Here is a 16,775-nt window from a genome sequence, read left to right as displayed (position 1 = left end):
CAACTCCAACATAAACAGCTTTAGCCACCCAAATGGCCATATAGATAAATATCAAATATGTAAACTTCATATTCATGTTATTTCACTAGTATCCAAATGTTATACTTCAATGGACACCTCACATCCATGTAATTATTGATATGTCAAGACTAATTTGATGGTTAAATAAGAAAAGATAAGACATTAGTTATTTTTATTATGTCCATTACAATTTAAAATTATGCTTATTTAATACTTGATTTTAGTGCCTGTACAAGTTGGTTGTGCTCTAAAGGTGCCGGTTTGAAATCCAGTGCTATTAGCAGCTATGTAAAAATCCTATTTTGCTATTATGGTGTTATGCTTATTGTAATTAACTAAAATTTTGATGAATAACTGATCAATAAGTTTATCTACATATTTCTTTAGCATTTGTAATGTAAATTGGAAGTTTTTCCACTTGGAAGTTTTCCAAGTGGAAAACTTCCAACCGCTATCTCTAATCCAGAGAATTTTGATAATAAGGTGCGACACCTTTTGGCAACTTGTATATGAAAATGCACTGAATTTAAATCCAAATACTACTAATAAAAATGATAAAATTAGAAATTGGGTAAAATTGATGGGTGATGGAATTTTTTTACTATTTTTTCTGAACTCAGCACCTAAAAACCTATAAGAATCAATTATTACTTCTCAGACAACTTTTACATTGCAGGCCTGTGTTATGAAAGATAGAGGTGTGAGTAAGGCCACGAAAGTTAGAATTGTCAAAGCAATGGTATTTTCAGTAGTGACGTATGGATGTGAAAGCTGGATTATTAAGAAGAAAGACAGAAAGTGAACTGATTCATTTGAATTATGGAGGAGACTATTAAGAATTCCATGGACTGCAAGAATTACATCAACAAGAAGGTTTTAGAGAATATAAAGACAGAACGCTCTTTGGAAGTGATGATCGCTAAACAGAAGTTGATGTACTTTAGTCATGTTATGTGAGCAGATGAATCATTGAAAAAGGAAGTTACATTGGGAAGTTGAGGGCATGAGAAGGAGAGAAAGGCTGCAAAAAGTTGGATGGGCAACATAAAGGAACTTAACCAACTTGAACTTACAACTACTGAAAGAAAAGACAAGAGGCTGAGTGCCATGAAGAGCCTTTGTTCACAAGATCATGAGTCAAAAATGATTGGATGGTATATAACAACAACAATAACAACAAGACAGATGTTGTGTGTAGAATGGAAGGTGCATCTGTGATGAATGTCTGGTAACTATGGAATTCTGAAAATAAGAAAGACAAATTCTCAAAATTTTTGATCCTCCTTGTATAATCAACACCAAAATTCTTCATCCTTATGTTCCCCTCTGTCACATAATGTCTAAGGTAATGATCCCACCAAAATTCAAATTAATTTTTCTTGCCTCCAAATGCCACTTCCTCTTTCTAATCTAAACACATCTTATATCAAACTATTTTATCCGAAAACAAATAGTTTCAACTAAAAGGACTTTTGTTTTAATGATTTCTATAATAAACAGGATATACAATTTCAGAGTCAATTCTTTGTTAGAAGCCAATTATTTTGGGAAATCTCTCTTTTAAACATGTAAGGACACTGATGACTTATGGATCTAAATTCAATAGTAAAAATTAAATTTTTCAAAATATTTCAAATGAAACAACACACCTTTGGGAACTTGCTTTCCTCATCTATCAAAGCCATGATATTCATTGGTTTGGCAGCAATGAGATCTAGTGCTTCCTGGTTATCTACAAACTCAATATGTTGCCAGTTGATTGCTTCCAAATTATATTCTTCCTGTTCCAGTTTAAAAATGTGCCTCACAAAAAACTGCTGTAGATTTTCATTGGCATAATTAATGCAGAACTGCTCAAAGCTGTATATAACAGGGAAAAAAAATTAACATTTTTAAGTTGATGAAAAACATTATTGCTGTAAATTGTTAAATGATTGTAATAAAACTAGCATAATTTCCCATCTAATGTTCATTTAGGCCTATTCCATAAGCATATGTCTGTCAATGTGTGCATTTTCTGGCTTGCTCTTTCTGCAAGGGATGGGGAAAGAACCAGAGTTTCTGGGAGCAAAAACTTTCCCACATATATGACACCAATTAACTCATTTTTAGTTAAAAAAAAAAACCCTTAAACATTCCTTGTGCCCAAATAGGATTTTAACTTCCAAGCAAAGAGGAAGTACTCTCACGACTGGCTATGTTAGAGGGGAGAACTGTATTATATAATTTATATGTAATAGATGGGATGTAATGCTTAATGACAATTAGAATTACAATGATGGCCTACCTGTAGAAATATTTATCAATAAAGAATACTAATTACTTGGTTATTAAACAGAGATTTTGGTAATTTAGTCATCCCCACAAAGGACCAGAATGGTTGGAATTATGGTTGAAGTAACTAAGATAAGAGACCAGTGTATTATGTCTATTAACTGTATGAGTTTTCATGCTGGTTTGCCTACTTGGTAAAATGAAAAATCATGTACCACTAAGAGACCAACTATCTTGTTTGAATAAGATGAAGAAGTGAAAAACATCGAAAAGAAAGAGATAGACACTGGAATAAGGAATCATAGAATAATTAAGAATGAGACTATATTATAGAGAACAGAATACTTAATTATTATAATGAGAATATTATGAAGATTATAAGCAAATAAGAGGCAAAATCTGTAAGAGGTAAGTTACTAAGGCAAGATCATAACTGAGACCAACTACAAAGAAAGAGATATGTAACTTAGAGAGCTGATGAAGAGCAGGAAAAGAGGAAGATATAATTAGGAACATAGCTTTGTGATAATTATTATTATTATTATTATCTGACTTCCATGGAGTCATCGTGGGAGGTAATATCGCATGCAATGCTTATCCAGTCATGTCTTAAACTGATCCAATGTGTCTATATTCACAACACACTCAGACGATATATTCCACTCACTAACCACTCTTCATGTAAAGAACCATCTCCTCACATCCTCCTTATACAGTTTCCAGCAATGGCCTCTTGTTCTACCACAAGTCTCCCATTTTATGAAAAATCTCTTCCGTGCCAACCTGATTACAACCTGACTAGCTTATATATCTCAATCATATACCCCCCCCTCCACCTATTCACGAGACCTTGCAATTTATATTCTCTCAATCTGTCCTTGTACTCCACATTCCAAAGACCACTGACCACTTTGTTAATCTTCTCTGGACCTTTTCTAACATCTCATCACCATGAAAACCCAGTGACCAAATCTGTGCACAATAATCCATAGGAAGCCTGATCAAGGCCTTATAAAATGGAATCATAACTTCTTTATTTCTGCATGTCAGGGTCCTCTGCATCATTGCCATTATCTGATGTGATGTCTTCACAACTTGTGCAATGTGGCCCTGAATTTTAGGTCCTTGTCTACCACCACTCCAGATCTCTCATCTCCTCTACCTCCTTTAAAGTTTTCCCATTAAGTGTATACATTGCATCCCATCATTGCTTACCAAATTTCAAAACCTTACACTTTGTACTATTGAACTAATATTTCCACTTACCTGCCCACTCATGCAATCTATTCAAGTCTTCCTGTAAGCTCATAACATCTGCTTGACTCTGCATTAATATACATCGATGAACAACAATGGTCCCAAAACTGACCCTCTGCAGCATTCCACTAGTGACATTCCTCTTTTGGGTTGGTGCACCTCTTTATACAACTTTCTGATACCTATTTGACAGCTAGCCACTGATCCAACTCAGAAGTCTGTTATCCAATCCCATCTGTTTCAATTTATTTGACAGCTTGTCATGTGGCAGTCTATCAAAAGCTTTTGCAAAATCCAAGTACACCACTGTATATGCATCCTCCCCATTCAAGGTATTTGTCACCTTGTTATAGTACACAAGTAAGTTAATAAAACATGATCTCCCTTTAACAAACCAATGCTGAGAACTACAGAGAATACTGCTATTATCAACCTATTTCTGTATCCTACTTCTCACTAATCTCTCTAGAATCTTCACCACACTTCTTCATAAAAAGATTGTGGCCTATAATTTGCAGCCCCAGCATTATCACCACCTTTATGTATTGGAACAATTTCCTCTTCTTTCCACTTCCTTGGAACCTGTGCTATTGTAAGACTCTTATTAAACAGGCATGCCAGTGCTACTGCCAATTTCCTGGAACACTCCCTTAAGATGTGTAGTGATATGCCATCAAATCCTATCACTTTACTGACATCAAGGTTATTTATTTCCCCAAATACCTCCTGTTCTCTCACAATTAAGCCATCCTCTCCTATGTCCTCTACACTTAAGTTCCTCATGATTCAACCCTGATGAGGATGAAACACCCTTATAAATTGATCACTGAATACCTCAACAATGTCTTCTGCAGCTGGTTTTATATATATATATATATATATATATATATATATATATATATTATATTGATTCCATATACAAGAGGTCAAAGAATCCAGAGGCACATCAGTACAGTGTATGGGGTGCAGATATGGACTATTGTGATGCAGATGCGGATTATAGAGCAAACAAAGATACATTTTTTTAATTGTGGGAGGAAAGAGAAAAACAAGCCACTATTCCTGGAAGATGAACAAGGAAATAGTAAAAAATAGAGAAAAAATAACACATATTCTATTCTCAAGAAGAGTAGCAATAAAGAGCTCGAAAGGACTACATATTTATGGTAAATGATTTCAAGAAAGATATGCAAACTAGATACAATATCACACTGAGTCTCAAGTTCATGAGACCAGCAACAATAATAGTAATAATCTAATATATTCTGTAGCATGTTAGGCTCAATGGCCTGTTAATAACCATGGCTGACATAAACTTAATTGAAACACCTTCAGTTGAAAGCTATTATAAAGTATTTAATAAAATAAAGAGCCAAAAGGCTTCAATTCGGCGATGGAAATTTATATAAGTAAAGTGGATATTAAATCGCATTATTTCAAAGCCAAATGTAGAAACTATGAAAGTTTTATAAAAAAAAAGTTGACCAGAGAGCTTACAGGAATACACTCACTGGTTCACGAGTTGCCCTAGCGTGGACTGCTTAGAAGACATGAGTGCTTGCCCAAGCATCCATATATTCACCTTCTATTGGTCCATTTTGATAAGGTTTCACTGGCCTGACAGCTGGTTAGTTCTCCTCAGAGACCAGGCAGAAACCTTAAGAGAACAAAAACTCTCATTCAGTATTAAGGAACTTGAAATGTCAGTGAGGTGTATTTTTCATAAGTGAATTCTTGGTCAGTACATAAAAGTATTTACTAAAATAAAATATTAAAAATAATAATAATTTTTTTTTTTTAATGAAACTTTTATAGTTTCTACATTCAGCTATTATAGTTTTTCTTGACAAAACCCAAGTCTTTCCAACTTCACTCAATAATAATTATAATATATAATCCCTAATTATCTGACCACTAATATCTGAAATTAGTACATTTCTGAACTGAATTAATAAAATGCAATTAAATTAAAGAACCCAAGTAATAAAAATGAATTATAAAGAAATTGATTAAAAAATAAAATTTTAATAAATTCTTACCTATTGACATTGAAGTTTTCAAAACCAAAGATATCTAGCACTCCAATGCAAGTTCTGTAATAAGCAGAAGAAGGCTTTGGTTTATAAATGGCAGAATTTATTTTACTCACTATCCACACAAACATTCTTCCATATATACCTTTCACAAAAGCATCCCGTACATCCACAGATTGTCCTGAACTCATTGTAGAAACCACTGCATCTCCATGAGCAAATATGGTGCGAGTGGTTAATGCATCAATCAGATGCTGTTGATTTACCTATAGAAAAAGGTAATAAATATATATATCATGCATGTATATAAAGAATTGTCCTAAAAATGTGCTTAATAATATAAACACAGTGTTTGCAAAATATCTTTTTAATAATAGTCACAAACCCACAAACCATATTTTGGTCTTAGGAGCATAACTAAGTAACAGAATGTTATGTGCCTGATAGTATTTTATGTTAATTTAAGTGTTAAATAGACAAATTATAAACTATTAAGAATAGCAAGACTTGACCCTTCGCAATTCTTAATTTTGAGCTACTGACCAGAAACTACCAAGGATACAAGTAATTTTTTTTTATGTAGGGCCTCATACACAAGAGGTTGATTGGTCAACCTATAGTACATTAGTACTGTGTATGGCAAGAGAATTGGGGAATGAGGACCTTGTTTACATTGGATTTGAAGGCCCGTTTATTGCATTTCTTGGGAAACACATGGGAAGGCTGTTTCAGAATACAGTATAGTAGAAATGAAGGAGGAAGAGAAACTTGTTCTATGGGTATGGAGTTTGACTGTAAAGGGATGTTGGGTGGTAGCTGCACATGTTTCAATGGATTTGATGGGGGGGAATTATTCGCGAGAGTTCCAATGAACATTTACCATGGAAATGTTTATAGAAGATGCATGCAGTAGATACTAGATGCCTCTGCGAGGGTGGTTGGAATGAATTGGTAAGAGATGAGTCCTTGCTCAGCATGACTGCTCTTTTCTGTATTGCATCGAGTATTTTTGGGGAACTTTTAGGAGCACCTCCCCAGATGCGCAAGCACTACTAGATGGATCAGTGGACTGGTGATTTGTACAGGGTTAATAGCTGTTTGGGGGTATAAAGTAATGCCTTGAACAAAAGAGGAATCCAAATTTTTTGGATGTCGAGGAGGCAATGGTTGTATTGTGTTTATACCGAGAGAGTCTTCATCCCAAGGGGAGAGAGAGAGATCTCATCTTGCCTAGAGATTTGGGTGTTGTCAAAGGTAAGGCTGGAATAATATACCGTACATTATCACGTATAACGCGAAAAATTTATGGTAAAAAATACCACTTAAAGTTTCGCATTATATGCGGATCCTAAAAAATATAACATCTTATTAGATTTGCACACACAATATATTGTTAGATCCTGAATGCAGAGCTTTACAAGTAAATTCTTTATTCAGGATTTAACATGACAAACTACTACTTATTAAGGAGATATCTGCACATCAACTAATAATTATAAAGTGTTGTTTTATGTTTTGTAATAATGTATAGTCCATGTGTGCGATATAGTGAGAGTTATTGTTAGGTTATTTGTAATTCCCAAGTAGGCTGTCTAGTACTTTGCGAAATTCTGAGAAAAGTTTATAATAGTAATCTGGAATAATCGCGTATAATCGGTATGAGTCGAGCATAGCGATGGTGGAGGCTATACCTACGCGGAAATATGATGTCAGAGCGCCTTCCTAGAATAATGTAACCGGACAGGTTAGCGAGAGTGTAGGATCACCCAAGGGGCATGAACGATGGGGTTCGTGGGTGAAAACCGCATTGAATAGAGGGCGCCCGAATAGGGCGAATAAAAGACAAAGCACGCCGTTTTAAGAGGCTTTCTGACCTTTTGATCTTCGAGTGCCAGATTCGAGTTTTAGGGGGAATTTGTCGGAGGATTCGTGAGAGAGCGGTGGGTCAGCTACGGTAATGACAGACGGCAGGTTCTTTTCTTGAGAATGCTTGAAGATTTTCAAGCGGAGCTGATCGCGATATGACGGCCTATGTGGAATCGAGCCTTAGCAGAATGTCCCATTGGAGAAAGTTTCCTGCGGAGCGGTAGACAGCACGCAACAGTCGGAAACGATTAGAAGAAAAAGTGTAGTACATCGCCAGGCGCAAAGACAGCTGAAGAATATGCAGTACGGTAATCCAGACCTACATGAGATGGCGGCATGAAATCTGAAAGGATCGGGTAATGTAAGAGTTTTCGTTCTATGTTAAAATTTGTTTAGAAGAACAAGAAATTTGTGTGTGTTGTAACTAAAGGACACTAGTAGAGAACTTTTAGTGAGAATTTATTGACTGAATTAATTAAGCCCTTGTGGAACAAAGAAGAGTTGTTAAATAGGCAGTAATTTGTGAATGACTAGACTTGCTTAAAATGAAATTTAGAATTAAGATAATCATTGATAGAGTATTAATGAAAGTGTTCAATAAGTATTCTGTGAGTAACTTGTGAAAGGAGTTATATAGTAGTAGTATTTTGCTTAAACCTAATCCTTTCATAATTGAAGGATTTAATTTGCTCTGATTCATTGTGATTTAGTATAACCCTTAACTTAGAGTGAATTTTGATCCATTGAGTATTTAAACTTAAATAACTGTAAAATGTTTTATGTTTTTCCAATAAACATGCTTTGTACCTTATACCTGAGTTATGCCTGATTACGAATTCAAACCACCACTTACGAAATTGAACCTTTTTGGCAGGAAGGAATTTAGATATAATTGTTTAAGTGAGATTCAGTCTACGACTGCTAACTGAATCTGCACAGCGCTAGCGTGAGATAAATTATTGTGTGTATCCTTTTAAGTTTTGAATTATTTCCCTGAACAAGAGTCTCTTCTGTTATAGGATATTGGCTAGCGCAGCAAAAATGTAAATTTTGCCAATATCCGAAGAGGAAATAAATCTGAATTAGTATTTTAGGAGCACGACAATAGATTAGAAGGAGAGTTATTATAGAGGTAGAATAAGATATAATATAGAGAGATAGCGACATAACAATAGAGTAGCCAGTAGGACTTTGATTGTACAAAGTTTTGAGTAAGCAAAAGGATAGATTCTAGAGACAGTAAGTTAATGTATAATAGGATTGAACTTACGATTTATGATATAACATTATATGAAAGTAAGGATATACCAGTAACACAGCCGACGAATTACAGATATAACAATATACTACCTTATGCCTATGCAACCAAATCTACTTGACCCACTCGCATTCGGCGACCGAGCGCGCATCGTATCTGCGCATGTGCTCTCCGTTGTCGAATGATAGAGCACAGTGAGATAGATAGAGCACAGTTAGGTATATCGGTTTAACCACAGTTCATTTTAAATATTATTCGTTAAACAAACCTAGCCTGAAAATGAGCCAACAGAAACGTAAACGTTCATCTTTTGAAGCAGGATTTAAATTGCGTGTCGTGCAGTTTGCAGAAGAACATAATAACAGTGTTGCTATGAGAGAATTTGGTGTAGCAGAGAGTACTATTAGGCTTTGGCGTAAGCAAAAAGACAGTCTTGAAAAAATCCCCAAAACGAAACGTGCCTGTCATGGAGATGTAGCATCCTTTCCAGAACTCGAAGAGCTAAATGAATGGATTTTGACGCAACGACAAGATGGCATTATAGTAACAAGAAATGCAATTCGTTTCTGAGCTCTACAACTCAAGAATGGTAAATTCAAGGACACACCAGGTATTTCATCTTTTCTTGCTTCGCCTGGGTGGTGCAACAGATTTATGGAATGCAAAGCATTAACATCATGATACTGAACAAAAATTGCGCAGAAGTTACCAAAGCAGCTTGAAGAAAAAGTGCAGTCCTTCCATAAATTTATCATAAAATTACAGAAATGTCACGGATATGAACTTTCCCAAATTGGCAATATGGATGAGACACCCATGTACTTTGATATGCCTGCGAATCGAACAGTAAACTCAGTTGGTGAAAAGGGTGTCTTCATAAAAACAGCGGGACATGAAAAAACGCATTTTACTGTTGTTCTAGCATGCACGGCAGACAGAACCAAATTAAAGCCAACAGTGATATTTAAAAGGAAGAAAATTCTGAAGCATATGAAATTTCCACCAGGTGTAACCGTTCGTGCCAATCAGAAAGGTTGGATGGATGAAGAAGGTGTACAATTGTGGCTGGATTAAGTATGGAACATATGTCCAGGTAGCTTGTTACGTCAACAAAGTATGCTAGTCTGGGATATGTTACGGGTGCATTTAACAGAGGCAAGCAAAGAGAAAGCACGTGAGCTACGTACAGACCTAGCAATCATACCGGGTGGTCTAACTTCCGTTTTGCAGCCGCTTGATGTCAGCTTCAATAAGTCTTTTAAAGATCACTTACATGAAAAATGGAGAGAATGGATGTCATCTGGTTTGGTGAAGATGACAAAGGGTGGGAATTTTCAGAAGCCTGAGATCACCCTAGTCACCAGCTGGGTTAAAGAAGCATGGGATTCGATACCATCTGAAATGATTCAACGCTCATTTCTTAAATGTGGAATAAGTAATTCAATGGATGGATCCGAAGATCACGTCATATACGAAAGCGAGGATGACGCACAACAAATTGGAGAGCATGAAGACGATGACGACAACTGCTACACATGACGCAATCCCTACAGATGAATTTATAAATGATATGTTTGACGACTCAAAAGATGAAGAATTTAAAGGATTTTGACATTTTGTTTTAAAATAAATATTTCTTTCGTTAATTCGTATTGTATTTCACATTTTGTTTTAAAATAAATATTTCTTTCGTTAATTCGTCTTGTATTTTGACATTTTGTTTTTAAATAAATATTTCTTTTGTTAATTCGTATTGTATTATTTATGTTATGGAACAAGATTAACAGATCGCATTATATGTGGACATGGCATTTTAGGGCTACTTTTCAAACAAAATTTCTAGTTCGCATTATACGTGGATCGCATTATACGCAATAATATACGGTAGTTCTTTTTTGGGGGAAATAAGGCAGAAACTGCAGGCACTGAAATTGACAAGGTTATCCGAACCGCATCAGAGAATGGTTTGGAGATCGTAATTTAGGCTTGCAGAAGTTGTTGTTGCTGTGTGAATTGCAGTTTGGAAGGTTAAGCAAGTGAGAAGGAGGAATGTAGTCTACTGGCATCAGAAAAACTGTGTATTGGAATGGGGATCAACTGAAGCAGGTCATTGATATATAGAAGAAACAGAGTGGGTGAGAGAATAAAACTTTGTGATATCCCAGCATTAGTTGCATAGTTTGAAGACAGAAAACCATCAACTGTTGTTACACCTGATATCTTGAGAATATAGAATTCTCAGTTATCATGGTGTAACATGAAGAATAAATAAAATAAATTAAAATCCCTTCATAAAAGATAATAGTTGAATTAATTAAAAGAAAAAGAAAGATTCTTGCATCCAATAAAATATATAAAATATAAAAGTTTTGTTAAACTAACTAACAAAAGAAAGAATATATCAATATTGTGATATGATTTAAATGAGAAAAGTTAAATAAATAAGACAGAAAAGGATTAGTCATAAAAGATGGTATGTGAGAGGCTAGAGATTAAGTTATTAAGTAAGTTCATAGAAAAATTTTGGAAAGGGGATTAAATTAGAGGCTAGCAAAGGAAAACAACAGACTATCACTCAGGGCCGATTCCCGGATTGAGACATCGTTACAGGCTCGCCGATCAAAGGACGTTTGGCAGAAAAACGCCACCCTATTGGTCGGTGAAGTAAAAACAAGTAGGGGGCGGAGAAAAGAAGTTAGAAAAAGTGCCGTTAGGAGAACAGGTATAAAAGGGTTGGGAAACCCCCCCCCCACGAGGCTTTTTGGTTTTGGTTTTGATTCTGATTCTGTTCCAGAAGGTCCTTCGCGAGCTCTTTCGTAGGGATTTTACGGTGATTTCCTGAATGGTGAAATAGGGGTTATATCTCCGGCATCATAACATGGAAACGAAAGTGGGCGGAATTTTGGTTCCGTATTTCCTATGTAAGAAGCGAAGAATGCCATAAAGTCAAAGAAAAGGAAACATATTCTTTGTGTTTCGACTTCAGTGACAACTACGAGAAGGGGAAAGAAGTAAAGAAATCGATGTCCACGTGGCGAGTTGCACAGCCGATACATAGATGATTCAAAGTGTGCTCGGAGTTACGAAAAGATAAGTCAGCGTAAGCCTAGTTCAATTCCAAAAAGAACTTATGGGAAGCAGATTATCGGTGAGGTTATATCAAGATAGTTCAATCAGAAGAAGGTAAAGGTCCATATGAAAAACCCAAGAAAGAAAGGTACTGTAAAAATATATCTAATGTTAACTAAAATTTGTCTGTGATAAGTATCATTATTCTAATACGGAACTGTTGAAGTAACCAAGGAAAATTTATACTAGGACTTTAGTATCTGACAGAATATATTAAAAGTAAGCTGGCTAGTGTTAATAATATGTGAAAAATTAAGTGTCCTGAGAATTTTGCATGTCTATTGTAATGTATCGGAAAGTTAAAATGTCATAGTTGTGTGTTAGTGCAGATAAAGGTTTAGTCAATCTACTTAAGTCTGAATAGTTAAATAATGTGAATTAATCTTATTTGTCCATGTCAAATGAATTTATATGTTGAATGTGTATGGTGGCATGATCGTATTACTAGTTATGTGTTAGTGCAGTAAATGGTTTAGTTAATCTACTTAAGTTTGAATAGTTAAATAGTGTGAATTAATCTTATTTGTCCATGTCAAGTGAATTTATGTGTTGAATTGTTATGGCGGCATGATCGTAATACCCATTATAGGATCATAGCCTAATTACTTGTAATAAGCTTATGTTAGTTTGTAGGTATTTAGTTTTACATTAAATTGAGTAATCAAAAGAATTGAATTGTACCATGTTAGGGAATTTAATAAACCTTTGCTCAAATGATAAAAGAGTTGTCTGAAATTGCTGTCCAATGCACCACTTGAAAAATTACGAACCTAATCACGCGGAAAATTAATGTTAAGAAACGAGATAAAGTGTCACAACTGCAACATTGTTTCACTTTCAGACATATTTTAGTTCTTTCTCCTTGTTTTTGTATATAATATCTCAAACTAAATATCCCAAAAGGCACAGTATAAATACAAATATTAGGGGTACTAAGGGGAGAAATAACTTAAGTATTAGTAAAATTTTTGGTGATATCTCGTGCGTAGATAATAGTTGAACATAGATAAGCGGAAATTATAAAATAGAGTAAAAATCATAAATTGGGACGCAACACTGTCACATGCAACGTGCATCCAGTGAAAAAACTGATGACTCAGTTGCAGAAGTCATGGGACAAACTGAATGATGGATGCTTACTTAATAGGATGTTGTACCAGACCCAGTTGAAAGCCTTGGAGATATCTAGTGCAATCAAGTAGGATTTGCAAACTTTTTATGGCATGTGACATAGATGAACAGATCTCCTGTTGAATGGCATTGGTGGAATCCATACTGGCAGTCATTTATTAGTTGAATACTTTCAAGACAGCATAGAAGTTGGCTGTTTATGGTTCTCAGTCCTCTCTCTCTATTACTTTGGAGAGGATTGAGGTGAATAGAGATTGGGCAATAGTTTGAGCTAATTTTAAGGATGCAGGGTAAATGCAAATAGAGTAAGAGATCATAAAGAGATAACATAGAATAGGAGTCAACTCTGAAGTACAAATCTTCAGGACAGTTGGAGGATCGCCATCAAGGACAAGGGATATTTTGATATCTAATTTGGATAGGAATTTTCTGATCATTTCCTGATAACAGGTCAGAGGGGCATTGAGTGTTCGATATGGCTGGGAGACATTTACCAAAATTATCTATGCAGGCATTTGAGGAAAAGTACAATGCCAGGAGATTGGCTTTCTCTGTGGGTGATGATGCAATAGACCCATCTGGATGAAGTAGCAGTGGAAGCAGTGTTGGGATCCTTGATGATACCTAGTAGTTGCAGTATGTTTGGTTCTTCATTTGTATAGACTTGGTGCATCTTTTGAAGAACCAGGGCTTACTTAGGGAATTTAGCATGGAATGGGGAATATGTGCTTCCATTACAGAGAGTTACTTTGGTGATGCATTCATTGCACATGCTTAGGCTGCAAGGCTGAAAGCAATAATCCAACTATTGGAATGAGGCATACAAATCTTGGAGGTCATCCCACTTGGTGATCTTATAATGCCAGACAACTCCTGGTTGAGAATGGCTGGTGGTGGAAGAGATAAACACAAGGTTGTGGCCTGAATTATTATCATTATTAAGAGAGACCCCCTAAGGAATCATCAACAGAGGCCAAATACTACACATACCAGCTATCATACTCATTCTTGAATTCATTCACACTGCCTGCACTCACAACATCCAATGACAATCCATTCCAATCATGCACCACCCTGTGAGAGAAAAATCTAACCTTCACCCCCACTTCTTAGAGGCATTCATTCTCAGCTTCCAAGGATGCCCTCTTGTCCTTTCCCCACCCTCCATAAAATGAAAAATTCCATCAACTGAAATCCTGTATGACCTTTTCAGAAGTTTGTAAGTCTCAATCATATCACCTCTCTTTCTATTTGCTAGTGTCTGCAGGATACAAATTCTCAATATATCTTCATAATCACTGTTCTAAATTCCTAATATAATTTTTAGCACTCTTCTTTGCACTCTCTCCACTGTATCAGAATCACACTGGAAAACAAGAGACCAGACTTGAGCATAATAGACCAAGCAATGTCTTCAAGGCCTTATAAAGAAGAAAATGACATCCTTATCTTTACATGTGAAAGTTTGTTTCAGCATTGCAATTGCCTCTTTTGAGTTGTATATTTGCAGTCTTTGCTACATGGTCCCTGAACTTCAACTTGCTATCTACTAACACTCCAAGATCCCTAGCCTGATCAGTTTCTTCTAGCATAATCCCACCAATATAATACGACACTGATATCTAATCATGCCAAAGTGCATGGCTTTGCATTTAATGACATTGAACTGAATCCATTTTCACATGCCCACAATTCCAGCTTATTCATTCTGCAAGCACTGCATATCATCAGCATTCCTGATTACCCTACCAATCTTTGCTTCATCAGCAAATAGCTGTATGTCGCCTGTCAAATACTTCCCAATATCATTTATGTACAGATTGAATAACAGTGGACCAAGGACTGATCCTTGTGGTATACCACTAGTTACCTTAAATCTTGCAGCCTCGCATCCCCTATATACCACTTTTTGATATCTGTCCAGCCAACCTTTATCCAAGCTAATATTTTATAATCCAAACCCATATTCTCCAATTTATGCAACAGTCTACTCTGCTGTATTCTGTAAAAAGCCTTAGCAAAATCCAAAAGTATCATGGTGTATCCATTCCCCTTGTCTAGTTCAATGGTAACATTATTATAGAATGTGGGCAAGTTGCTAAAATATGACCTTCCCTTCAGGGCCAAATCAACACCTTCTTGGGCCCCCGGCAGGAAGAGAAATGTGAGGACCCCCCCATCACATTTCCTAATGTTCAGTAATAATAATAATAATAAGATACTCATCGATTTTGAAGTCAAAAGTAATTCCATTGGTGGATGTGAAGGCGATATTCAAAACAAAAATGACACAACAATTCACTCCTTCCCACCCACACGCTTCCCCATAGCAAAACTGACATTATAAAGTGACTTTTCTACATTCTGATGTCGCAAAATCATGTATTAGGTCATCAAAGTTAATATTTTGTAAAAATCCCATGTTCAATGATCATTAAACTTAGGTGGTTTAATTGTAACTGTGCCATGCTGTTTCTTAATTCAATTTTTAGTATCATTTTAGAAAATGAATGTTCACCACAAGCATTACTAACCATCGTTGAAAGAAATATCTTCATAGAGATTTCCATGTTTAGGAAATACTGAAAATATATGTTCATTACGAATATAAGCATAAATTTTGTTAATGGTAACACAGTCTTCTTCTTCATTTGTGGTTAAGGTCTTATCATCTACGTTTGCTTTCTTCACCGATTCTATATCCATCATCATGTGTGATCTAAAGTGCAGATATTCAATGAATAGTAGAAGTAAGGTCTTCGCTATAGAAGTTGGCTAGATCATCACAGCGAGTTTTTGTCTTGATCATCTAAAGTATGAAGAGTTTCTAAGAAGCCAAATTTATTAAATATTTCTTCGTACTATTTTTCTCGCATATCCAAAGTTACCAAGAAATCTATGATCGGTAAGTATGTGTCCACTCTAAATTTCCTGCTGCCCTTAAGTTGCATGTCTGAGTCATCTGTGTTTCTACCACCATATACAAATGTTAGAGTGCTGCTGCTTCATTGTTTTATTCGTTTATATGAATCCTGGTAGTTCTTATCCTGTTACTTTTCTTTTGCAGGATTCATAGTCTTCAAAACAGTTTCTTTTCTCAGTTACAAATGCCTTTAAGGACTTAAGCGATTTCATAGCAGTAGTTAAGTTCGTGCTTTCTTTCAGGAGGACATTGCTCACACTGTTAAATCATTTCAGTATGTCATTCCAAAAAATAGTCATAAAATTTGTCTCTAGTTTGTCTCTTAAACCGTGTTTCTGATGATTCCCGACTCCCTCCTAAATCACCCAAACTCGATCTGATGTCTTCATAACCTTCGTATAGAGCACTCACTGCATCTGCATGTGCAGACCACCGAGTTCTTGACAATTGCTTTACCACTTTAAGACGAGATCCCAAATGCGAAACCATTATTTCCCAACGATAAGGCGAAGATGAAAAGAAATTATAAAGATTTTGAACAAAATCAAAATAAATGATGACATTTAAGGTACTATTTACTGCATGAACACCTACAAGGTTCAAGGAATGTTGTGCGCATGGTATATACAATGCATATTTATTTTGTTCCTTAATTTTAGCCTGTAATCCTGAATAATGCCCTGACATATTTGCTGCATTAAGAACTGACCTCTACAGTTCATTAGTGGTATATTATTTTGATCCAAGAAAGTCGTGACTACATTAGCGAGAATACCTGCTTTATGCCCATGAATGGGAATAAATTGTAAAAATCTCTCTTCAGGAATACCTCCAGAAACATACCTTATTATAAATGTCAGTTGTCTACGTGTGTGATATCGGG

General features: G+C 35.6%; 1 protein-coding gene across 2 annotated transcripts in view; it reads right to left on the bottom strand.

Annotated features, from left to right (window-relative positions):
* The window catches only part of ck (unconventional myosin-VIIa ck), a 526,896-nt gene that overhangs the window by 332,343 nt on the left and 177,778 nt on the right, over positions 1-16,775 (bottom strand). For both annotated transcript variants that reach the window (XM_090413984.1, XM_090413985.1), the window contains exons 11-12: positions 5,592-5,851; positions 1,671-1,881 (exon numbers count right to left, since the gene is read on the bottom strand). In XM_090413984.1, the coding sequence (XP_090270110.1) occupies positions 1,671-1,881; positions 5,592-5,851 (471 nt within the window). The remainder of the gene's footprint in view (positions 1-1,670; positions 1,882-5,591; positions 5,852-16,775) is intronic.

Source organism: Typopeltis vanoorti, chromosome 24, assembly GCF_054136105.1.
Source record: "Typopeltis vanoorti isolate ZY-2024b chromosome 24, IOZ_Tvanoo_1.0, whole genome shotgun sequence".
Lineage (NCBI taxonomy): Eukaryota > Metazoa > Arthropoda > Arachnida > Uropygi > Thelyphonidae > Typopeltis > Typopeltis vanoorti.
The sequence above is the reverse complement of the archived record's forward strand: the minus strand, read 5'-3'. Positions and strand labels throughout refer to the sequence as shown.